General features: G+C 42.0%; 1 protein-coding gene across 1 annotated transcript in view; it reads right to left on the bottom strand.

Annotated features, from left to right (window-relative positions):
* Window positions 1-1,282: 1,282 nt before the first annotated feature.
* DIP2B (disco interacting protein 2 homolog B) overlaps window positions 1,283-25,880 on the bottom strand; it is a gene marked incomplete at its 5' end in the record, with an annotated part of 66,609 nt that continues 42,011 nt past the window's right edge. The window contains 33 exons of the mRNA XM_082496381.1: window positions 1,283-1,938; window positions 2,448-2,571; window positions 2,706-2,883; window positions 3,460-3,534; window positions 4,155-4,212; window positions 4,356-4,417; window positions 4,952-5,122; window positions 6,163-6,331; window positions 6,918-7,048; window positions 7,702-7,811; window positions 8,303-8,414; window positions 9,040-9,161; window positions 10,203-10,326; window positions 10,885-10,965; window positions 11,106-11,215; window positions 11,665-11,866; window positions 12,846-12,960; window positions 13,704-13,831; window positions 14,315-14,395; window positions 14,715-14,851; window positions 15,070-15,209; window positions 15,829-15,943; window positions 16,749-16,868; window positions 17,420-17,513; window positions 17,787-17,851; window positions 18,847-18,949; window positions 19,704-19,813; window positions 20,341-20,464; window positions 21,925-22,035; window positions 22,532-22,623; window positions 22,856-23,053; window positions 23,656-23,775; window positions 24,592-24,735. Of these exons, the coding sequence (XP_082352507.1) occupies window positions 1,686-1,938; window positions 2,448-2,571; window positions 2,706-2,883; window positions 3,460-3,534; window positions 4,155-4,212; window positions 4,356-4,417; window positions 4,952-5,122; window positions 6,163-6,331; window positions 6,918-7,048; window positions 7,702-7,811; window positions 8,303-8,414; window positions 9,040-9,161; window positions 10,203-10,326; window positions 10,885-10,965; window positions 11,106-11,215; window positions 11,665-11,866; window positions 12,846-12,960; window positions 13,704-13,831; window positions 14,315-14,395; window positions 14,715-14,851; window positions 15,070-15,209; window positions 15,829-15,943; window positions 16,749-16,868; window positions 17,420-17,513; window positions 17,787-17,851; window positions 18,847-18,949; window positions 19,704-19,813; window positions 20,341-20,464; window positions 21,925-22,035; window positions 22,532-22,623; window positions 22,856-23,053; window positions 23,656-23,775; window positions 24,592-24,735 (4,079 nt within the window). The 3' untranslated portion in view covers window positions 1,283-1,685. The remainder of the gene's footprint in view (window positions 1,939-2,447; window positions 2,572-2,705; window positions 2,884-3,459; window positions 3,535-4,154; window positions 4,213-4,355; window positions 4,418-4,951; window positions 5,123-6,162; window positions 6,332-6,917; window positions 7,049-7,701; window positions 7,812-8,302; window positions 8,415-9,039; window positions 9,162-10,202; window positions 10,327-10,884; window positions 10,966-11,105; window positions 11,216-11,664; window positions 11,867-12,845; window positions 12,961-13,703; window positions 13,832-14,314; window positions 14,396-14,714; window positions 14,852-15,069; window positions 15,210-15,828; window positions 15,944-16,748; window positions 16,869-17,419; window positions 17,514-17,786; window positions 17,852-18,846; window positions 18,950-19,703; window positions 19,814-20,340; window positions 20,465-21,924; window positions 22,036-22,531; window positions 22,624-22,855; window positions 23,054-23,655; window positions 23,776-24,591; window positions 24,736-25,880) is intronic.

Here is a 25,880-nt window from a genome sequence, read left to right as displayed (position 1 = left end):
TCAACAAAACTGGGGCTTGCTTACAGACACACTCTGATAACTGCCGCAGGATCTTCAGCGTTCACCCTATAAACCTTTCAAAAACTGCCCCAAAACTTTGAATGAGGTAATCTGGAACGTTTAAATAACAAGTTTCTTTACACTGTAATACCACATTTGACTCAAAAAAACCCTGTTGCAGTATCTGGTATCAGGTCTCCTTGCTTCCAAAATCATATTTTCTCAACACCCATTGGAATTTAATTGTTCTTAAAAGATTATAAAGTATTAGACAAAAGAAAGGTAATTTTGAGTCAAAGCTTAAACCCCATCTCTCCCTCAGCCCGCTGTGCGATCGCTTCCGAACAGTAAGAGCTTATTCCCGCTACTCCAAGGCTTCTGTTTCATTACACTGACTAATGTGAAAGCCGACACAGTATTTTGAAGGCTGGGATATTAATTTTCACAAAGTTATTTAACAATGTGTTTACCAGCATTGCTCTATCTCGGTTTTGTGCAAAAGAAATACTGCGTTCAACTTAAACCCCAGAATGATCTAATTCTTTCTAGTGAATGCTTTGAGGAAAAATGGGTTGTTGCCTCCCAGTTTACATTAAAGCCTATTTACAGTATTTCTTGCTCTACCTAGAGGGAGCTGAATGGAATCACGACTGAATTGCACAAACAGCGACTTCAATTGTATGTCAGTCTAAACAACTTTTTTTTTTTTTTCCCTTTAAACACCAGGTGTCACAGAGGGCGGAGGCAGAGGCTGTCACTCGGGGCCATCACTTCAGTTAAGCATTTTGGACTTGCACTGCAGTTTCTACCAAATTCCACGTTACTCTTTCAATTCAGCCTCTTTGAGAAAGATGTGCCTTAAAAATCACAGGTTTCTACACGCTATGACACACTTCTGGCCAGCAATAAACGACTACATACTGAAACAAGAAAACTTGTGAAAGCTGTGTGTATCTCCCATTAGTCGTCTAACCAAATGGAATTATGCTAAGGACCACAAAAGTTACTTGTCCTTAAAAACTTCTACCTTCAGCCGTCATTGTTATCCAAGTTAATTTTCTATCTAAGTGAATTATGTATAATAATATTTACATATTTAAAATATAGGCAAAATTCTTTTTAAATTCAAGAAATATCTATATGAATAAGTAACTCTTAGATTCCGTAAGTTATTGATTTGGTCATGGCACAATTTTAAATAAGTTGTGTGATCCCATGGAATGAATCGCTACAGTACAGCTGCAAAGTACATTATATAGTAGGGAACTGCGGAACTCTGATGACCCTTTTCTTAATAGTTTATTATCTTAACTAAATAAACCCTCCCCTTATAGAATCCTAAAACAGTATTAGATAAAAATACAAATATGTACAACAGATGAAAAAAGTAACACTACTGTAAAGGCCTTAGGAATTTCGTAGCTCACACACTTGTCAACTTTGCATTTTCTATAAAGCTAATATTTCAGTAAACTGTTACAAGTGTTTTCCATTGTCTACCACATTTCCTTTTGTCCGTCGGTAGTTAACGGGATCTTAATACCACAGGATGAGATGAAGGGAATATGGCAGCAATCTCAAACTTTATATCAAGTATTAGTAATATTCACCAGCTTCATTTCTATAGCCACCCTTTGTATTTAGTGGTCCCGCAAAGTTTCTGAACATCACTTTCCCCCCACACGTTACATGTTATAGGCTACGTATATGGGGTCTAACTGATCAGCTAGAAAACTGTCGCGGAGATGCATTCGTTGTTTCTCTCCTCTGGAATTGATAGGAATAACGCCAGGATCCACTACCACCACCACTCCCACAATTAGGTAATGTTCTTCCAGGACCACGTTGGTAACTAGAGGAACCAAATCCAGGGCTTCCTGCTCACAGCCACACAGCTCCACAACCACCACGAGCAAGTTGGTCCACGTGAACACAGCACTAAAAGTTAAAAAGAAAAAAAAAAAACCAAAACAAAACAAAGAAACCCCAGTTATTTTCACAAACACAAAGATCCGAAGTTTACAACTCGTTATCCTTAGATGGAATTTACCACCTGCTTTGGGCTGCATTTCCAAGCGACCTAATGCCAAGAGGACCCAGTCCCAACGTGTTAAAGATCAGTTCAAATGCATCTCAATATTACCTACTGTGACATACGAACTAAACGCTGCTTTCACTGACTCAAACATAAATGGTTCTTTACACCACAAAGCAGGAAATCATCATTTCTATTTTGAATTAAGGCTCATGAGAAAACACTGAGTCAGTCAGCCCAGTATTATCCTGATCTACAGATGGGAAATGAGGTGCATGACTTGCTGATGGTAACACAAAAAAGCATCTGAATTTGCCTCATGTATTTTTTTCTACTCAATCCTGCATCTTTGCATAAACGTTGCTACTTTTCAGCTAGGTTAGGATGAATTAATTTTTCACAGCTGTTTTACCATTCAGCAATGCTTCTGTGTGTTCGAGATACAGAAGTCTCAATATCAATTGGATGGTAACGCAGTCCCCTCAGTTCCAAAGTTTCATCCAGTGCTCCAACAACATACAGTGCATCATGGCGCTCTAGAGAGGAGAGATGGGAAATGAAGTGTGTGCATACTATGGAAACAGAAAATGGCAGACAATAAATGGAATTTAGATAAAACAGTGTCTCTTGTATCCAGACACATACGAAAGAATACAAGTTTCCGCCGTACCTCCGCTGGCAGCTGTGAGCTCTGTTCGACGAACAAAACCGAGGTATCCAGTCCGAGCCCAAAGCGTCTGAGCAGCATCGCCAAAGCTCAGACGAGTGTTGAAATGATCAGCCTGAAGTGTTTCATTGTCATAGATAGTATAGTAGCCGCTGGCCGTGTGCGGACTGTTTACCCAAATCTGTACAGGAAGTGGAAAAACAGTCAGATACACTACAAAACCATCTGTTGGGTATTAAAATGAAGCAGGTAATGAACTGTAACAAGAAGGTTCTCTTTTTTATCTAAGGTTTTCCAATCCCAAAATGTTCTGCGTTTAGCTCAAACCTGCAAATATCCTGTTGAATCTTAAAAACGCGTCTTGCAGATCTACTCTCCTTGTAACTGTAAGCTGAGGATTAACTAAGTAAATAAACTGTGCGTTTTTGTAACATGTGAAATCCAAAAATTGATAATAATCTACCAACACAGATCAAATAGACTGGCGTGTAATCAAGATGAGGAAAGCAAAATGTAAATTAGATTATTTGGAAGCTAGTTATGCAAGATTTAGAGTGGAATAAGCCTTCCCTTCTAGTAGGCTTTTTTATTTATCTTTAAACTTGGCAGTAAAATAACACATCCAAATTCTGAACGCTCCGGCAAAAATTCAGCTTAAAAAGGCATCCACATATTACCACTCACAAACTGTCACCCAGCAACTTACATAACCCAACAGAGAGAACGAAGCTACCCAACCAGCGAGATCTGCACTCACCTCCCCAAGATGAGAATCTCCAAGAGGCCCTTTTGTCTCAGGATTAACGATGACTACTTTGACTCCAGGTAAAATCTAAAGATCACAAGAAGGAATACGTAATCCCTGTGTGAATTATCTTCACGCACAACTAAAATACAAAGGTTGTTCATTTACCTCCGGAAAGGCATGATTTCACCCACAGAAATTACAAACGGGTATAAAACATGCTAGGACATGTACGCTGAAGTACGTTAACGGTACGAATGTATTTCGTGACTTGAGAGCCCCACAGGTAAGGGATTCTAGGCCTGTAAACGTTGCTAGACCTTGATTTTGAAGAATTCAATGTTAAAAACTACTGGGAAACATCTTTTTTGTTAATCCATTTAAAGAAGGAACAAGAGCTACAGTAAATCTCAAACGTATGCTGAATTCAAGGATGCAACAGCAGACACTTTTGATAGGGTTCATTTACTGTAAACAGAACCAATTTTTCCAATTCTCAGCAAAGCACACTGCTAAATCAACAGATACTTTATCATAAACCAAACTAACTGTCCAGGGGAACAGTGTAACCAACTATCACCTCTTCTCATGCCACGCCACAAGACTACCCTTCCCAGCTACGCATCTACGTCACAAGAGGCATGAAAGGCAAGGTGTGGTCAGCAGATGCCGTGTGCCCGTGCCCCCAGGTAGTAACATGAAATTACCTTCCCGGATTCTGAAAGCAGCAGGCTTTGGGGGGCTCCCCTTTCCACCAGACGTACTCTGAAGGTAAAGAAAACATTGTCGGGAGGGAGAAAAAAAAAAAAAAAAAAAAAAGAGCTGAAATCTACTGAAAGGTGTGATAGCTCGGTACCATTACAACATTTTCTATAGTTATTAAATAAGTTTAAGTAAACTTACTGTACCTGTCATGTCTCAAGGATTTCAGATCTACGTACACCGTGGTGGGATCAGGCCCAGATGTTCCCTGAAGAGTAACATTTTGAAAAAAAAAAAAACTTAATATCTCTACGGAAGTCAGGGTAACTTCTGCTTGAGCTCACAGATGTTTCCAGGGGTTTCTTACCAGCAGCAAAATTCATATTCACATTTTCCCTGTCACACTGCAGTTGCACTGAGGGAAACACTTCAGAAACCAGGCTATTTTCTCTCTCTATCAACACCAGTGTGCCAGGCATCTCTGGGGAGGGGGAGCTGCTATGGAGACAACCCAAGCACACTCAGCTATCAGCCCTGGGGCAATTAGTCATTGTTTACATGGAAATAAACAGTTCTCTAATGTCACCTTTTAGTTGTTTTGAGCATCTGTGATATAATCTGGCAGTTGAAAACAACAGAAGCTGCTTACACCTTGTGCCAGCTGTTCTCTACAAAGCAGACCTTGGGCTTCGCTAACAACACAGAAGGATGTGCAGACCAGGAATTTTGCTGATTCAGAATACAACTGAACCTGGAAATCTGATGCCAGTGACAACACCGGCATTAGAAAACACTGGGTTACCTGTAAACAGATGGCAACGTTGACTCTTGACCCGAAGGTGGTGCTTACAGCACGAGAGGACAGGCCAATGTCTTTGAAGAGTTTGGAGAAGGAATGAGTGAGAGAAACTCGCGGCCGTTCCTCTGCAACTACCACACAAGTCCGGACACAGGACAGATTAATTCCTCGTGCCTGGAAAAAACACAGATGAGTGCAAAGGAGTGTATGCGTTGATTACATCTGCCACACTGCACCACTGCACCCAGATCTGTCCCATCACAAGTAGTGACATTTGCTTTTTATCCCTGGATAATGCAAGACAAACCCTGTTCTTGTGTTCAAGTTATTTCCTCTTTTCAGCTTCTATTTGTAATTACAGAAAGCATCTGAGCAGAGCATAGAAATACTGCTAGACCAAAATATGCATTAACAGTGCTTCTTCCTCTGCTACAGAATGTCGCATCATGTGCTTCTGCGGTGCTTTTCAGCTAAGACTATATGTGTTATTCACTGTTTATGTAGATGGAAACTGAACCACGTGACAGTAAAGTCATTTACTGGGATCACACTGAGTCTTCAACAAAACCGGGACCAGAATACATTTTTATTTCTAGACGTGCTCAAGAATGCACTGAACAGCACTAACCCGCTGTTCGAATCTGTGCGTTGTGCTGTTTAACTGGTGACAATCCCCAAAGCAGACACCTCCAGAACTCCACCACCAAGAGAACACTTCTGACCTTTAAGCTCACAGATGGAGTACACTATTTCAATAAACCCCATGCAAAAAGCCACCTCAAGCATTTTATGTAGCTGGTTTTTTTTTTTCCTTCCTCTCATCTCCAAGGAGAAAACACCTCTATTTAGCAAACCGCCTAACACGTGTGCTTTGCATCATGTGCGGGTCTGAGCCGTCGCTGCAGACTGTTATATAAGTGGTGGTTCTGCACAGCATTCTGCTGCTGGCGTCCTCACGTCAGGGTCTGCCCAGCAGCCTCTGACACTCGCTGGCAACCTCCTACCTACGCTGCAATACACACCCCCGACTCAATTTTGATCCTTCTAAGTTCCAGGGGCTGCAAAAATTCTTTGTTGCTTTTGCTTCTTTAGCAAGCTGTGGACTTGAGACTCGTGCAACAGAAAGACTGTTGTATTTAACAATCATATCACTTTGCTTTAGTACCACAGTTTCCTTAATTTATATAACATCACATTCAGGAAACATTTCTTACCTTTAACATTTCAACTTGGTTTCCAAGTCCCTTTGTGCACAGTTCCATGACTGAATAGGAACAGAAAGTGTCCCTTATTTTATACTGGCTGACAGTAGATAACCAGAGAAAAAGATTGGATTCCAGCTCCATAGGAGGAATTAAAATTGACTGGTGTCCAGAATACACACTGTGAAGAACATTAAGGAAGAAAACATTTTTGTGTAGCATGTAGTTATCGTTAAATTAATATTTACTGTATTTTGACGTTACGTTCCTGCTAGACCAAAAGCAGGTTGTGGGACTCTGCATCTCAGGCAAACTGATAATAGCTCCAATGCCCACCTTCTGTACCAATATCGTTTTAAAAATACAACTTACTGTACAAGAATAACAATTTATACACACACAAACGCGCACACACACTGTCAGAGTGAAGGAAGAGAACTGGCTCAACCACACAGTTTACAGAATGAAAACTCCTCTACTGCAACATATAATCAAGGAAGAAAGGCAAGAGAAACATTCTGGAGCCAGTAATATTTGGCAGCACAAATATGCATAATCAAGATAGGATAACATCTTGCTAATCTGCAGGAAAAGGGAACATATTATTGTCAGTTCAAAGACAAATTCTCCCCTTACTGTAAATTAGTCGTTTTGGTAATGTCAACATAATCTGCCTGTAATTACACCAGATAAAGATGTGGACTGCCACTTCCCATTTATAACCAGCCAAGAGTTAATCCTTTCCTTTTTCCCCTCAAAAGTCATACCTGCACAGGCACCAGAGGACAAAACCTAGTCCACAGTAGGGGTCAAGACAAATTGCAATCTGCCGAGAGGAGTAGAGCTCACACTGAAGCTTGATTGCCCTGCAAAGGCCACTCACTGCTGCATGGGACATCTGCAACACAAGAGACAGAGAAACCGTGCTGAAATTCGAGGGTATCAAAGTAGGACTTCATCAAGACAGGTAGGTAAGAATAAAGATAGGTTTGCTTTGACAACACTTCTCCATAAACTGTTTCTTCTTCCTTCATCTTCGACAGCAGAGGCAGAGCACTGCAGAACCCTCCGAGCCATAGTAAACCAGAAACAGTGATGCCAATAGCTACTGCTTAAAAGCTTTAGGCACCTCAGGCTCCAAACACAGCTGATCATTAATGACAGTCTAAGGCTTTCACTTTTTAGTTTCTAATCCTCTTCTCTGTCAACTGCGTTCCTATTCTGCTCTTGGCAGGGGGAAAGCAGCAGCTCGCAGCTATGCTACTCGCACCGCTCACTGCTCTCCTAACAGGCAGCTCTCCAGTGGGAGGCAGCAGCAGAATTCCTGATGCCCACTGTAGAGACCCGTCTTCCCACACTGCAGAACTAATTCTTCAGCACAGTCACACTGCATTGTCTGCAGCGAATCCATAGCTTTATCAGAAGAAAAACACGATCTTTATTTAAGCTACAAGAACCAGCTTTGGTGGAGGTTGTGGGGAGAGGTGGTTCAGAATATCAGCCAAAGACAAGACACCAAAACCCCCATCTTCTAAAGCCATTTTACTGTACCTTTACTCCTGTCAGCATGCCTGTTGTGGAAACACTAAAATCTAGATATGCTAACATTTCAGCTGTAGGTGGCTTATAGATCTGAGACAGCCGCTTCCTGGGCAAGTCATCTGTACAAGAAAGGAACAAATGTGGTTAATTTTTGATTACTGAACTGAAAAGAAATTTGAAAAAAAGCATTTGAAAGGAGAACACAACTTTCAAAAAGCCCGAGATGGATGATAAAGCTTTCTATTAACTCTCTTTCCAAAAGAGACAGACTAGTATATGACAAGACTCTTGCCAAAGTTCCCAAGTCAAAATTTATTTATTCTCAGGAAAAGGAAGAAGAGACCAACTCGCTCTTGTCTTAAGGAAATGAACAGTTGTCTGCAACATGGCTTTTCAGCAAAATTATTTTACATGCATAGCTCAACAACTGCAGAAGAGATGTCAGTACACAAGGTCAGACCTAGCTTATATCTTGACCTGTTTTTCTAAATATTCAAACAAGTTCTAAATAGCCATCCAGTTAGCATCTGAAATGGGGGACAGTCCCTTTGGAAGTCAGTGGTAACCCCTACACAGAACTTCAGGAAGACTTTTAGCCCATGGACCACACCTGTGTCAATGATGGTTGGCCAGGTTTTCACATCTACAGCAGCAGCTGCCTCTCTGGATTTCAGTAGTCTCATTAAGGTCTGGGTTGTGAGAATACAGGCAGCTTTGCTGACCTAAAAAGATAAACACTTACTAAAAAAAAGAAAGACAAAAAGCATGTCCCAGTGATACTGTCATTGCAAGATTTGATGTTCGGAGAGTATCTTTTACCATCTGTAGCCAGCTTCCACTAACAAATTTGCATTGGTTTCTTTGGCTTTTGCAACACTGCTCTCTACTCTTCCTTCACTAAAACCCCACATGCAGACTAAAATGCAAATAACCACACCAGGACCTTTAGAGCAGGTGAGAACAATACACTGTCTACATTGAGCTTTCTCCCCATGGTTACACTGGGTAGGCATCCGTTCCTGGTTACTGGGCTTGGAAAGTAACTAACAGCAGGATCTGCGCTTGCCCAGCAGTAAGGAGCATCAATGTGAAATTTTAAGTGCTAACGTCACGTCAGTATCTCTCAGAAACCACCTGTTTTATAACAATTTGTCTTGCACATGAGGAGAGGTGGTTCCCTCTTGCATTTCATGAAAGAAAACACTGTCCTTCAGCTACCAGATGTGCTTCAATCACCACTGTCACATCACAGCATGGGAGTTTGGACAGCTGTGTTAACCGCTCGAGTCCAAGAGGCCGAAGCAAGAGCGCTCCAGCCATGCTCTCAGCTCCAGCCCCGTTACTCACTTCCACGATCATTCGCACAGTGGGCAGAGTAGCAGTGAGGCTCTGAGCATGAGGTGGTCTCACGGTCACGGGGATGCAGCCAGCATACAAACAGCCATAGAACGCGGTGATTAGCTCAATGCCTGCAAGGACACGATAGGCTGTAGTGTAGGACACCGGTGGATGGACACCCTGGTGACACCAGCCTTTCCCCCCCGAGTACTTTTTCTCCAAGCATCGGTTCAAATTTCCATTAGAAGGTGGTACACACACTAGCCACTTCCACAGCACAGATGTGTAACAAAAACAGTTCGAACACCAAGGGTAGCACAAGAAGGAAGCCAAGAAAGCTCGGGATAGGGGACTGGGAAAGTAGAGAAGACTGACCACGCAGTATCCATCTTACAGGAAAAGAATGTTCCAAGTGTGAAATGGCTGAAAAGTCAGTCAGGACAAAACAGAATTGTCTGGCAGGGCAAGAAGTACGCACACCAGAGAGCGCCTCTCATTAGCTGTGAGCGTCTTACACACGCCAAGTGATTAAGCTGTGTGGTACCAGCCACAGCAGGCAGACTGCCTGTCCCACCGTTTCCACCCTGCTGCGGTAGGAAAGGCACGCAACGGTCTCAGATGAAGTGCCCATTTTCTGCACAGCTGAAGGCGGTGGCACTGGCTCTACCAGAAGCCACCCTGCCATTTCTCGTAGCAAACTACATGCTTTCCCAGGATGAAAAGCTGCCAACTGGCAACATCACTTTGGACAAACAAGATCCAAGTAGACCAGGAGCTGAGGAGTCTCTGGTAGGGTGACCAGCGCAACTCTCCAGCACGTGCAGTTTCTAAGAACTTTGCAGTGAAGATATCACACCAGAGGATCTTTGATAACCACAGAAGTCTTTGAAGTTTTTATTCTAAACATCACGATACAGCAAGATCTAACCAGGAGTGAGAAGGCACAAATTGGCTTTTCAGAAACTCTAGAGAATCGAAGTTCAAGTCCTGGTACTGCAAGACATTAGGACAGCCCTCTCTGGAGTCAAAACTAGATCAGTGAGTTATGCAGTCCCTAAGGTATCACTGTTTTTCAATGATCTCTCCTGTATTTCCAGATGTCAACGAGATTTCAAAGAAAGACCATGCTGCATTTCCACAGTGGGACACAGTCATTATTAAAACTTACTTACCAGGAGGATAAAGAAGCACCACATTGTCTCCTGCATTGAGATGTCCTTTGTCACACAGAACTGATGCAATTCTCTCAGCTTTTTTGTGCAACTGAAGGCAGGTGGCTGTGCACACAGTGGTTCCCTTGAAAGGAGACAAAAATGCTCTAAACAAGGCCTGGCCCAACAAATGTGTCAGTAAAACGGCTGCTTAAAAAAAAAACAAACAACCCAATCAAAACACTTGCTTGCTAGCGTCAGTCTATAGCTACTAGTTATCTATACCTATAGGCTGCTGGCATTCAATGAGCCATTTATCCACTACAATATCAAAAAGATAGAGATGGAGTTAGATCTGGTCTAGAAAATTCTACCTTCCAGGGAGTCAGTTCAGGTCTTCTTGCACCAGAACCATGCCAGAATATACTCAACAGGGATACACCATTAAATGATACAGGAACCAGTGGGACCTACAAACACGCTCAGTTTTAAAATGAAGCATTGAACCATGACAGCCATTTAGATAAAGTGACCTACAGGTTCAAAGGTTCAAATTTTAAGTTACAAATCTATGGGCAAAATCCAATATGAAAACTAAATAGAGGACACTGGACTGGGCAAAAGATTATAAACACAGTCTCAAACTTGCGCTGAATAACATGCTGTGGACCTTAAAAAACCAACGACTCAGCACTGACTGTACCTTGGCATTTAATAAAAGGAAGAGTGGGTGGTCAGGAGTTGCTTGAGCTCTCCACTGCAATACCTCTGTCAGGAACTGGTGCTGAAACAAAGAGGCAGTAATTAAATACTAGTGCTTCTACTTCAGAGGCAGTATTTAAGTGCACTTCACCTTGCTGCTTTGCATTCAGCTGTAGGGCAAATTCTTTTCCCATTCTCTAGTTGTAACAAATACTGATTTACCTTTTTAACTAAATCATTGTCTTCTATTTGACCAAGATCTCTTCCAGAGGCTTGAGCAATACGCTTCCCAGCAACCAGGTTCCCCACCATCACAGAGGCAGGGCCAACGCCTGTTGATAAAGAACAGCTGCATGAAATCTGGACTTTTGATGCAAACAGGAAGGAGCTGGCCTAGAACTGCAATCTGCAGGACAGCAAAGGTACAAACATTCTCTGTAGGATCCCACTGCTCCGCAGCACTGGTGCAAGAAGGGAGGTAATGAAACCTCACTGATAGAGTTCAGAAGGCATTGCTAGTCTCCTAGTCATCAGCAGAGAGAATCCCAATGAGTTCAAAGGCAGGAATCAAAGTTCCTGACTGACACATGCAAAGCGAGGCCTCAAACACGCCCCAGCCACAGGCCACAAGACAAGCTCTGGTCCCCAACAAGTAGGACACCCAGTGTTGGAGGCATCATGCAGCCTCCTAGGTCTGAGATTGTGAACTTCAGTTTACTAACATTAAAAAGAAAAAAAAAAAGGGGGGGGGGGGGGGGGGGGGGGGCAGAGCTCATGTTACCTGGTTGTTTCTGCCTGGGTTTTGGCAAGTTTGTCACACACGTGTGCGGGCACATGAGGATGTTGCATGGATGCAGAGAACCCTCCAGAAAGTGCTGTTTAGTTTGAGAGATATGGATCCCTCCCAATGGAGTTTTTGGCAATGTATTGGCTGGCACAAGAGCAAGGCAATATACACCCACTTGGTGAATGCTGTCAATTGCCTAGAGAAAGGAAAGAGGGTCACACAAATTCTTGGTACTACTGGAAACAGTCTTCTGTTACCAGCTGCACTGACACACTGCAAGACAAATCTCTGCATTTATAAGGTACTGGAAGAGCAAGTCAGTCACCATCATTCCGTTTCACCTCTGGAACATCAGTGAGCCCTGTGGTAAGAGCTAAGTGCTTGTTAGCATCCCTGCCTTTAGAGACCATTTCATATATAAATCCTTTTTTAAATCTTTCATGACCAAAATCCCAAAATATACACAGTTGCTTGATGAATCATATGATTTTGATCTTAAGATTTTATCCATCTGTCTACTCTGAACCATCACACTCTGTTCCTTTTTGTCCGCCTCAGCATTCAGGCATCTAATACATTATTCAGACCACCAGGTACTTCCCTGATTTTTCTCCCCAGTTTGCATACTTCACAACCTGAAACATCATTCCCGAGAATGACCTACATGCAGTGCATGTAGCTCTCAAAGTAATTATTTGCTACTCATTCTATATTCTTAGGACTATACTTATTCATCTGTTTTAACCTTTCCCTGCTCACTGTCTCCCTGCTGAAAATGCATCTCCAAAGATAAGGGCGGCTTTAAAGCATAACTTTGAGCACCAGCATGACCCAAGACTAAAAGCAGAACTCCTAAGCCTGAGCGCTGGATCTGCTTTGCAGTGCTGAGAGGCAACTGTGTTTCTCTGCAGTCATTTTGCTAGCATAATGCTGACCACTTCATCTGAGCCTACACTACTCTGTGTTGCAGCCGCCTTCCCAGGACCTTCAGGACATAACAGAACAGCTTGTACACAGCAGATGTACCCAGCTTGTGACCCTGTAAAAATACCTTGTGCCAAGAGGGATCATGAGCCTGTGCTCTTTCCATCTGGGGCATACTGATGGCCTCTGATCTGCCCACACACTGAAAAACTGCGCAAATGCACCTCATCCACCTACGTGAGTGGGTTTACCTGCAGCACTCGACTCATCCACTGAAAACTGTCCTCTTCGGATGCATCTGGCCTCTGCTCTGCAACCACCACAATCCTCTCATCATAGAAGACAGATACTGAGAACACAGCAATCCTAAGGAAAAGGGGAGAGCCCCATTGGCACAAATTCCAGTTTTACTCCTTGGGAATAGGAACCCAGGGAAACAGACTAAAGACAGAATTCGTAAAAAAAACCCCACGGGGCAAAGACAGGGAAAAAACATTAGACAATTAAAATTGAGTCAAAAAGGAAAGACTTTGTGAGGTAAGGGATTAATTCTACCTTCTGATGAAATTTCTACACAGCATGCTGCCCTGTCCTCTCAACCTGCTATCACATTACTGTTCCAACCTGTGGCAAATCACCAATGCAATAAATGCTTTAAAGGTATCTACATGACATAGAGGGCTGTTATGTCTTAGAGACATGAGCTCCAACCCTGCCTGAGGATGTAGAAAATTATATCCACAACTGCTAAATAAAATTAAATATCTTTGGACATTAATGAAACTGTTCCTTGCTGCAGAGCATCAGCCAGCAGCTAGCTACTACAGAGACAGAGAATTAAATTCTCCATGTGACCAACTTATCTTGTTACTCAATTCCTTCCCCTAAAGTACACAGACTCGATGAAAAGCCAGACAGGATAGTGGGGAGAACAGCCCTGTGTTGGGCAGGATCAAGCAATTGCTGTCCAAACCAAAAACATACATACTTTAACTGAGCTACCCAAACAACCCCCTTACTGAAGAGAAATCAAAGAACATACTAAAGATCCTGTTTCATTATATTACATGTAGAAGCTTATGGGGAGGGGCGAGGTTTATTTTGCTAACCTTCCTCTGTAAACTGTTTTTATTGACTCTACTGCCAATCCAGTTGCTACAATGTCGTCCGCATTATGTCTACGTCCGCTCACTGTCAGCAATCCATCCATTTTTCCAACCACAAACACCAAACTGCCCTGAAAGATGAAAAGGTATTTGTGAGTAATTTCCATCAAGTGGATATCCAAATTTCTTTGATTACTTGCATATTTCATAACTATGGCTAGATCAGTGGAATTTGCATAAAACACCTTTTCTTTCTTTTTAAATTATATCATTTATGACTAAACCAGGAGAAGCGTTCTAGCCACTCAGTGAGACAAAACACTAGAGCACACACAGCAGAACTGCCATACAAAAAGCTTCTTACACTTAGTTGTAGAAGAATTAGCAATCTAAAGATGTAACAAGCAACACAGTAAGGCACTGTAATGACAATGTGCTGGAAAAGTAAGGGCTCCTACTGGCTCAGGCAAATCCATTAACTTGCAACTGTCTTATCCACAGCAAGCCATCCTTACACATTCTTCTGTACCCAAGTGCTTTGCTTTTAAACATTCAAGGCTATTAGCACGAACAAAAGAATACAGCAATGCAATCTCAAAAATTCTATTACGTACAGGTCCAACAAACCCAAGCAAGCCGGAGCGGACAAAGGGCACATCCCCCACTGGAGAGCCAGCCGAGTTCACAGGGATAACCTGCAACAGAAGGGAGGACACTGGAGACAAAGTGGATTTGCCCGAGGACAGAAAAACATTCCCCACGTCTAGAGTTGCACTATGTGCGAGTGAAGTGATGAGGAGAAGGGGAGGGAATCCTTGGCGCAGTCACCATTTTAGCACCGTGGGAGACCCTTATGAAAGGTCAACACTGACTGTATCTAACTGTAAGGCATTTTTCAGGGTATCTTTTTAAAAAACCAACATGAACACTTATGTTACAAACCCAAGAGATTATACAAGGCTATCGGTTCTGCACAGGAAACGGGGAAAGAAAGTTGCATTCTACTATACGTACCTCAAATGTATTCTTTGTCACCCCTGCCAGCCCATAATACATCATTCCTCCTGCTCTGGAGCTAACACAGATTTCACCAATCTCATCTGTTTTACAGAGCTGAGGCGGTCCATCAGGTTTCACTATACACATCATGCCTAGGACAAATTGCGCATTGTTAAAACAGTCCCCGAGATTTGCCTCATACAAGAGCTGACCCATTTGACAGGGACGGGTATGACGGCACCGTGTGGGGACTGCCCCACCTCCCCACTGCCGAGGCTGCGCGTGGGAGAGAACGCCAACCGGTTCTTTTACTAAAGCATTCCAGACCACTTGCAAAAAGGTCTTATAGGAGACTCCTGCACATTTTTACCTCCTGGCATCACATGGCCAACATCCTGGACAGTGAGAGCAGAGTTTTTATCTTCAGTGTTGACACGAATCACACCAAAACTCAGCCCGTTCATGGACAGGATGGCTCTTCCAGGTAAAGGTGCCCCGGGGACCCCAGGCCTTTGAAGGACACAAAATCAATACACTAAATTAGGATTATTTGACTCAGATGAAGATATTGCAGCAATGGAAATATGCATATTTCAGTGTCTCTTCTTTGCATAAAACATTTAAAACTGTGAAGGTGGCAGTAGAGATTGCCTACCAGAAGAGCCATATCGATCAGTAAGTAAGAAATTGTATTCTTGGGCAAGTGCAACTCTTCTTCCAGCTCTGTAGCTCACCCTGTGTTAAACACCACCTCCCAGGCCAGAATACAGGGCTATTTATTAGAGAAGGCAGCAATGGACAGCAACAAACTATGAAAACGACAGTCCAAAGTGATATCAAATTTCATCTCAGATTTAAGAATACCACACTAGTGGTGTAAACCAAGAGCAGGAAAAAAAGCAGTACACATTTTTTATGGGCACTGTACACACATGTTAAAGAAAAAACAGCACTCGTATCTTGGGAAAAATGTTTAACGACTTAGTGACTTGAATACCTGACCACACACGGTAAATGTCAGTGGAGCTTATTACATGCTTAAGTCAACTATGACCAACCGACGTGTGAACAAACCTCAGCCCGGATCACTTAATCTAGCAAACAGACTGCAATGCTGTACGCCCATTACCTCCGTATTGCAATAGTCATTGCTTCTGGAGAGGTGGCACATGGACAAATTGCCTCTGGCTTAAGCCCATGGCTCTGAAACAAGCTCAGGAAGGCATCACATGAGGAAACAGACCCTGGAAAGAAAGAAAATATGCCACTATGTCTTTACATAATTTGATTTTTAGAATGGTCTGTAAAGTAACCTAGAATTAAGCGCAGTGTCATTTGCAGAATATATGTACTGTATCGCTTCTAAAAAATCCAGGAAGCATCTTCCAAGATACAAGCCACAAAGGAGCTTAAGTGCCTACTGAATGTGACTCGGGAACAGGTGTGTTCTCTCAAACAAGTCTGCTTTTGTCCCCCCGTTTCCTTCAGAGTTATTACATGCTCATGGTACAACAAGAGGCTTAAAATACTTTCCAAACCTCCAACAATCAGTGCACATACGTAGAGTCTGTTTCCATCCAGCATGCATAATCAAAACAGGTCTAATGGTATTCCAAGTATCCCTTCCAGTTGGTGCTATCTAGACAAACATTCCTTAAGCCTTTTCACTAACGGCATCCCTTGCAGATTTTTCTGGGGATTATTTCCCCTTCGAAGTTATTCTTAAAAGCTTTTACCTTATACCCTGTCAGCAATTTAAAACTGATCTCACCATGTCTCCCAGAATTCTGTTTTACATACCAGAGCTCCCCATTCAACTCTCCTGTTTCGTACTTTGCAGTATTTTTCACAACTCATGCTCAAAAGATGAAAGCACAGAAACTCCCTTGCCCTGGTGCTCACGTACCACAATCCACAGCTCTGCGTTACTAGACAGCTGCCTTAACTGACATTTTCTTGGAGGTATCTACAAAAGGAGGTAAGCTTGAGCCTGGGAGACAACTAGCTGAGAAACCTCTCTCCTGAAAACAGCAGGATGTGCATACTCACAGGGATTTGCACCATCGGTTACAATCAGCATGCGCAGAGAGCTCAAACTGACGTCTCTTTGGTCTCGATGGGCCATCATGGCCCAGTGCAAATCTCGACACTTGACTAAAGCAACTTTTGCTGCAAACCAACACAAGAAAGAGATAAGGACAAACACAAGCTCTCCATGAGTCATTTTTGCATGAATACACACTCCAACAACCCTAAATGAGAAAACCGTCAGTAAAGCAAGCAAGCCTTAATTAATTGAGCCTGCAGTAACAACAAACCCCAACATACATATGTGTCTGCTGTGGCATACAAGCCATTTGCCCACTGCCTGAGCCAGGGTCTGTCTCTATTGGAGTCCCTCCTCCAAAGTGCATAAATCATTATCACCATGTGAAGGTCCTCGGCGAAGACCAGGGACCAATGGATCTCACTATGCTCAACTATTTTTTTGGTCTCATAAAAGGCACTGGCTCTAAGCAAACAGGTCATGAGGCCCCTGTCAAGTTCGCTGACATTCACATGGCATTAAGACTTTGTGCATATTTAGAAAAATTACTTTTGGCCCTCGAGATTTTTCATGGGAGAGCAAGAGACAGGCTCTAAAGCATTTGAGATTTTAATGCCCCTCAGTCATTTATCCTGAGAACTTCTAACTAAAGTTGTGGAACATACACAGTTACCTTTGTGGGCATGAACTCTCTGCACCCATGAAAGCGGACAGGTTTTCATCACAGAATATGGCACACTGATAGTATGGAGTTTGTTCATTACATTCTGAAAAATAGAAAAAAGAGTTTTAGAAAAGGTTTCACAAACCCTATTATGAGCCAGAAATAGTAGTCACCCTCACACCCCATCAACCCCTACCCAACCATAAATTCACATAAGGTTTCTGAGGATTCTTCTACACTTCCTCCAGAGAACTGCAGATCTAGCAGGGAAAGAAATGGTTGACTTCATAGGTAATGATCCTCAAACAGCTCCTCAGATGTTGCAATTATAAGGAGTTACAAAATGCTTCAGAAAGTCCTTACAGGCTCAACTCACCGTCAGAATGCCATGCCACAACCCTGCATCCTTCTTAAAATCCAAAACATTCACTATTGTTTCACCTGGGAAAAGAAAGTTGTAGCTTTGAAGTAAAATGTGCCAGTACAGCTGTGACCATTATTTATGCTAGAATCTGCATACGTTTGAATCTGTCAGATCTGCTCCAAGAGGTACACACGTAGCAAGCAAGAGTAGAGCCTTGTTTGTCTGCTTATACGTTTTGCTAGTCAGAGCTCCTTGTTATGCAAAATAACACAACTGAACACGAATTTAAGAGAAGGAATACGTCCCAGAAAGTTGCGAGAAAATTACATTCCTGCCCATGATGTACATCAGAAGAACAGAAAGGGTCTTAACCTCATTATGCATGAGGGGAAGAAAGTAGGGAACATCATTCAAGCACTGACTCCCAGAAGCAATGGAAATTAACGTGACAGCTTCCAAAAGACAAACTCTGCATCTTAAAGTAGTATGACATACTGCTCTAAAAATAAAGTTTCTGTCATGGATATATAAATTAGCTTGATTCACAAGGTAGACCAGACTAAAACCATATCCTATAGCAGAACTCTCTGTACTCCCACCAGCAATTTCCAATCTCCATTTCTGGATTAGTCAAAACGCCTCATACAACTAGTAGAGAACCAACTTACGCAAGAGGTGCTTTGATATTTACACACAGTCAAGAACAAAAGTTTGGAAAAGCATTTTAATGGGTGATCCCTCAGTACAAGAGAAAGATTCAAGCCCGTTGGAAAACGCTCCCCTTCTGACTCATCTCTCCCCTTTTTATTCATCTGAACAGACTCGTCAACTTTCTAGACATGAAGAAAATCCCACTTTTGATTTCTCTTCACTATGGCAGTGAAAGTGATGTAGTTTTGGATGGAAAAGAGTACAGATAGTGTCTAGTTTTGGGGAAGAGTCAATCCACACTTTTTTTTTTTTTTTTTTTTAAAGCAGATACTACTGTGTACTGTTAAAAATATGAGAGGCAACCCCCAAAAATAATGTTGCTAAGCCTTCATTCCTTTGGTGTTTCTGTGATATCACCTACCTTCAGAATAGTTGCAGGCCTGAGACAAAGCTTGACAGTGAGACAGCATGGCAACCCGAGACACAGTAACACCCATAACGCTGCCCTCTTTGCTCGTCTTGTACTACAGAAAAGGGAGAAAAAAAAAAAAAGCCAAGCTGTGACTCTGGATCCCACGTATGAAGGAAATTAAATCACAGAATCCATATTAAATAAAGTTTTGTTTCTCTAAAGTTGCTGAGACAGACTCAAAAAAGTACCTGCTTGTAGAAAGGTATCGGCAAGGTTCCCTACAGAAAATAGTTATTCAGGTAGCAAATGTGTTCAGCTAACTCCAGAGAGATAGGAGATAAAGATGCCGATTGAATGTGTTTGTATTTATTTCACTATTACTACTTCTCACAGCATTTCTTCCTGCTTCCAGATTCAGTAAACTGAAAAGCCAATTAGTAATTTTAGAATAGCCAAATTACTGTTACCACTTAAACCACTGCAATTCCTAGATGTTGCCTTACTGAGGTGTACAAATGAAAATAAGCTCTGCTAGGAACAGCAGAAAATTCAAAATGCTGGTGGCTTAAGTAGTTTCAGAAATCTGTGTTATCAAGTACACTATGTCACAGAGCTCAGTTGTCTCAATTACTAGCTTTCTGGAACAAGAACAGTGTTCTCCGACTCATTTTGAGCAGCGCTCAAGGCCACAAAGATATTAAAAACTAAAATAAGCTTCGCAGCAGGTTGTACACAGTGGAAGACTCGTTTCAGTGGCTAGAAACTGGGAAGTTTAAGGTAGTGAGGTGAAAGTATTATCTCTCTGGTGGTCAAAACATTAAATTCAGCTCACGGAAACTACTTTCTATTCCCCATTCACTACTTACCTCAATATATGCTGGCTCAGTTCCTGCAGCTGAGATGTTGGGCTGCCAGTCCTTAGGAGCTTTGGAGAGATATTTTGAATCTGTCACAACCCATTTGAGTCTGGGCCAACCTAGAGCCAAAATTAAAGGGGAATATCAGTATCAGTTAGTTTATTGAGGGCTTTATATTCTGCAAGAATACACTAAACCCCATCATTTGTCCAAGTTCAGTTACACAAGCAAAATACCAAGCCAAGCCACGCTACTAGCCAGAAGGCTCATCTCGTTTCTCATCAGGGAGTTCAGTGGGCAACAAGATACTTCCTCTGCTCAGGAAAGATCCCTGCAGTATTTCTAAATATAGCTTGTTCTATTGTTCATAAAACTGCTTTTTAACCTGCCAAATGCCACTGAAGGGATCTGAGGACAACCCTGGCTTGTAAGGTGGATTCACTGTGACTTCCAGCACCACAAAGCAATTCTGTCAGACACACACAATCTACCCCATATGCACGAAACCTACAACAGTTAAGTGATGCTATCAAAAAAGTTGCTCACTTTGTCCCCCCAAAAACGCATTCAGATTTCTGACAATCACTTTCAAACAGTTCAGCTATAGCAAAAGTACAATCAAAAGCAAGTATATAACCCATCTAACCTTTAAACTGCACAATTTCTCCATTTTGGGTTTTTGGAAGCCCTTTCAGACAAACTTCAGTGGTGAGGGCTAAAGCAATACCACAGCTTCCCAGCAGAAATCCAATCTGCTGACCACCAGCATCCTGAGGGAAGAGGGGGGAAAAAAGTCATTCCTGTTTAAAAATGACACAAGTCCACTTTCCCCTTACCAAAACCTAAGGTTCGGTAATGCTCTGGTAACTGGGTGGTAACATTATGGATCACATTGGGAAGAAAAAGAAGAAAAAATCCATGCCCACAAACACTCTTTCCTTTGGTTTGTCCTTCTCCGCCTACATCCAATGTCTGACAATGGTCTGAAACTCAAACGACGGCCACTGTCTGGCAGGGATGAATACAACTGCTTCTAAGCTTAGATAATAACACGTTTTGGAAGATGATATATATCCAGCACAAGGCCTGCTGGGTGAAAATGGAGACATGCCTACAAGCCAATAGAAGTCCACAGGAAAATGATAAGCCACCACAAAAATGCAGAAGGGCTACTTAATCTTCTGCATACTAAGTCTGCTCTTTTCCAACTCATTTTGTTCAAAAATGAAATGATTACGTAATTGGGGACAGATTGCAGAGAAATCTGGTGATTCTCAAAGGGAACTCTTTATACATAAACCAAACATTGCATTGGCAAGACTGAAATGCATTGGATGTGAAATCCACAGAAAACAAGTGCTCGTGCCCAGCATCTCGGCATCGAGCACACACCATTTATTTTCATTAATGGAAGCCCAGATGCTTCAAAGACGAATCATGAGGCAAAAAAAGCAAAACGTATAATTACACTGAAATAACAGGGCCTCTCTTTCCCCAGGAACTAATTTCTATTGCACAATGATAAAGACACTGAAATGAGGTAGCTCACGAAGAAGTCTGGTTCGGCAAATACTGGGAGAAGTTTTAATTTTGTATTTAGTTGCTATAGCAATTGTCACGTTGCAGACAAATGAAAGCAAAGCTCTGCGACTCCCATAGGATTACCAGGCTAGCGTACCATTTCATTACCACCTCTCTTGCCATATGTTTGCCATTATCCTGTTGCTTTTGACTCCTCTTATGAAATCTATAGTTTTTAGACAGATCTTGACATGGCAATAATATGGCAATATTGCAAAAATTCTGGTAAGGGTAAAGAAAACGCTTCGTTCAGCAATTGCCTTCGAGGCAACGTTAGCATCCTCAGTGTCCAGCAAAGTCAAAAGACTGGCAGATGCTAAGCATGGATGGAAATGAGACCCAGTTCACATTGACCAGAGGGCAGATTCACAATATTATGTGTACCGTATCAATTATTTGCAGTAACAGAATGAAGACTACAGCATTTAGGTGAATCGACCATTTCCAGCTACTCAGCACAGCTCTCTGGTCAATACATTTTTCCATTTTTAACCAGCTATTCCAGGTTCACAAAGGTCTCGCACATTGTGTTGGTACAGAGCTGCCAAGGCAGCAGCTGGATGCTGTGAAACACTTTCAGAGGCTGATGGTCTGACTTGGTTTTCATCCCACATCAGCCTATCACTCCTCTGAGTTCCATCAACGTTACCTTTCTGGTAAGAGGTACCTCTATAGGCACTGGTATGACTTCTGCTAGGAGACAGCCGTAAAATGCCACCATAAACATGACTGGGTCATTGTTGGGATAAACAAGGGCTACCTACAATTCACAAAAATGTTTTGTTAGTTGAAATACAAGGAAAAATTGCAAAGTTCAGATCTACAGTGACTAAGAGTCAGAAAACTTTGTTAATTTCGCATTCTACCACAGCATTTTTCCCAGGGCATCTTCAAGCACTCTTTCTTCCACAGAATATCTCGTATGTGCATGAGTTCCTCATGCAGTAGTGTCATCATTCCCTGTGTGCCCATCCACATGAAGATGCACACACAGCCAGCACACAGAAATCTAAAGCTCTGTATTTCTCAGAGGCACAATGCTCTTCTTTAGATGTCCAGAGTCAAGAAGTTGCTTACAGAGGAGCCAGCAGGACTGAAAAATCACAAAAGTTTCAGTTTCTTTGCCAAACAGCCTGTCCCTGGGATAAGAGTCTTGCTATTAAAAGAACAAGATTATAGTGTCTGCAGTAAGTTACAGCCCCCCAACCCCCTGTTTTTACTTCAGAGGGAGAACCAGACAGTCCCAAACTCATTACCCTATCTCCAGGTTTTAACACGGGTTCATTTTTGGTCCCCAGTTTATTAAGCAGTGTGTAGGCCAGCTTGAGACTTCTGCTCCACAATTTGCCTAGAACACAAAGAAGAGAGACTTGCACAACTCTCAATCAACCCAGCATACAAGAGAATATTGCAATTGTTGACTGCTTTTACCAGCTACAGTCACGTACTGTTTCAGTTGCACTGCTTTGTCCACAAAGCTCTCAAAACTCAGGCAGGTATTTGCAACCACACTAAGGCCAACAACCACTACCACTGCTCTGTCGGAGCAGTTTAGCAACAGAAGCCGGGGCTCAACTCACCATACGTGAGGGTATAAACCGGTTTTCCGGTAACATCCAGTGCTGTCAGACAGGGACATTTAGCTTGTGTGGTTCCCCAGCGCTGCAGTGCTGATTCTAAGGCAGGGGGCCAGTTACAAACTACTCCCAGGGGTTCTCCCTTCACAGGCGTCATCTGGCGTCCCTCTGGCTTGGGCTGGTTTGGGTCAGGCTGTGGAACTGAAAAGAATTCAATCATGTTTCCAGTTCATCTTTGCCCATTTGTTAACAGACAGTTAAGTTGGAAAGACGCACTGAAAACAACTGCTATTCCTCATTGCCTTTAGATTTAACAACGCTGTATCACATTTCATTTCCTAAGAAGCCCCACACAAAATAAAACATCATGAACACTGTTTTCTCCTAAAGTACTTTGAAAAGTTATTCAATTCAACAGCAAGGAAAGGAACACAGAACTGGAGAAAAGACAAACAATCTTACAAAATAAGGTTGTAATGAAATTACCAGTACAGACAATCCCTTTTGGGAAATTAAGTAGCCTAAGCAAATGAAGGGGGTTTAAAAATTTATTTAAATATTTCTGTTAATGTTTTAGTTATTGTAAGAAGTTCAGTGTTGAGGTGGCCACTCAAAGCTCAGCAGTACAATGAATTACTTCAAACATTGGTTTTGTACCTGACTATTCATGAAGGCTACTGCTAGCTCCAAATAGCAAATCAACCAGAGTCAACTTCAAAAACAATGGCATGAATAAATTCAGCACTATGCGCGTGTGTGTACTTAGAACAAATAATTAATAAAAAACATTATTGTGCTATTACCTTCCACAATTTCTTCAAAATCATCCACAAAAAATTCTTTCAGGGGTGGCCTTTTAGGTCTTTTCAAGGTGTTAAGCAATTGCTGAATTTTCGTGGAGACTCTACTACTCACAGGAACACCTGAAGGGAAAGATTTTGTCTAATAAAAGTGTTCATCATCTCTATTAATACTTACATCTTACCTCCTTCCACCAGAGGATACTCCTCTTGGTGTGCCCTCTCATTCAACTACTGTCTTCCATTATTAAAGGCTGTGCCAGTGCAGGGCGACATTAGTAAGCATTATAGCAGTTCTGCCTTAAGTCAGTGGTCATAAAATGCTAGTAATAGAAATTCACTTTTAAAGCATTTACTCCCTTCCAAAGCCATCTGTCTCTGACACACCACGCCTGCTGCAACACCCAGCCTACAGGTCTGCGCCTGCCTGCAGTATCGACCGACTGCAGGGCAAGACTGCCAGCAGAGGGAGGACACAAGACCAGAAGCACTGACTCTACCCCTCTGCACAAAGGTTTGTGCCAACGAGCTTAGAGTGAGTATTACCAGCTTCATGGGTGCTTAATTATAGTTAAGAATTACATTATTTCATACATCTTACGTTTCCTTTTGGGGATTCTAGGACAAAAGCTTTTAAAAACCAATTAGCCTACCTATGCGTTTGTAATCTTTTTGTTAAAAAGTGTTAGAGAGCAGAAAAGCCTATTATCTCTCCCATGACTTTCTCCAGTTCAGTACATAGTAGGTAATTGCTGCAGCATGGGAATGCATTAATGCCAATGTCACAACTGCGGTATAGGAATGTGTTAATGTTGATGCCATAACCATTTCAAATTTGTGAAGTGCTTAAATGAGATAAAACTTAAGTCATGTGATTTGTTCTCCCAAGTCCTTCCTTAGCACCATTCTCATTTCTGGGTACTCTGAAAGGTTCCGTACCATCAGCAGTATCCATGAGACTAGACCGGTTAGATCCCTTGTGCATGCCTTTCACGATCCCTGAAGGAGGAAGATCAATCGCTGCTGGGCGTGCTGAGGAAGTGGAGGTAGTTGCTGTGACATCGGGGGGAACTGAGAAATTTTCTAAAAAGAGGGAGAAAATTGAGATGGCAATTAACATATACCTTTTAACATCCAATAGAACAAGCAAAGTGTCAGTTACCTGTTACCAACAATCTTAAAAATTTAATGGGTTGAATGTGTGGGAGGTCTTATTAATGCTAAACACACTGCTTCCTAAATATGAAGTAGCTCTAGGAGGTGCACGTTATCTGTTCGGGAAAACAGAAAACAAAGGCACAAGATGAATGGCTTTGTCCATGTCAGGAAAGTGGTTTACCAAACCAGAATTCCTACTCTTGGTCTCTAACCTTCAAAACAAGCTAAATTTCTTGACCTTCAGCACTGTAAAAAAAGAAAAAAAAAAAGTTTGAGATCCACATGAGCTCTGAAATATGCAAAGCCCCAGAAAAAAAAAAAACCTACATCACCTATGCAGTAGTCTCTCTTGCTAGAATTATACTATTTAACTTTTTTGTCAGTAAGGGCTTTCTAAAACAAAACACGCGCTAGGCTATTGACTAAAGCAGATCAGCAAAACATCATGTTGGGTTTAAATTTCTTCCAGTTCGGTGGCTAAACAGTATGAGCCCACCCAGCAGTTAAATAATAAACTTAAAATCTAATGAATAGAGCAAGCTGGGCCTTACTTTTGCTTTAAGTTGCAAGACGCTGTTTTGCTTTTCAGATGATTTTGTAACCTTCCAAGCTGCGAGGAACTCTGCATACTTCAGAAATTCATTAATTTTCTCTTAAATACGTGATTTTTGCTTATGTGGGATTTCTTTATACAACACAGTAGGTTCAATCATCTGATAGGGCAATATCCTATTCTAGCTTAATAGAACAAGCAACTGTTGCTTATGAAGGAAAAAACCCAACAATTTTGAAACTGTATGTTGGCTTATGCAGAGACAGTCTGGAGGAAGTCAGATACTGAATAATGCCCGCAGAAAGGTTTTTGCGGTTGGTTCTCTGTGTGCCCCTTTCTGAGGAGAAGAAAAAGTCCATTTCTGCATACCTTCGGAGATACAGTGGCCAGGACTATTTCTCATGTACTGAATGTCTAAGATCACTACAAAGGACCTAGAATTTTTATAGCTCCAAACATTTGCAGGACTTTCTATTGCTCTCTCCAAAGAGATGTATAAAATTGCATATGTGAGAGT

Source organism: Vanellus vanellus, assembly GCF_965231255.1.
Source record: "Vanellus vanellus genome assembly, chromosome: 28".
Lineage (NCBI taxonomy): Eukaryota > Metazoa > Chordata > Aves > Charadriiformes > Charadriidae > Vanellus > Vanellus vanellus.
Note: the sequence above shows the minus strand (reverse complement) of the source record. Positions and strands in the feature narration are given on the sequence as shown.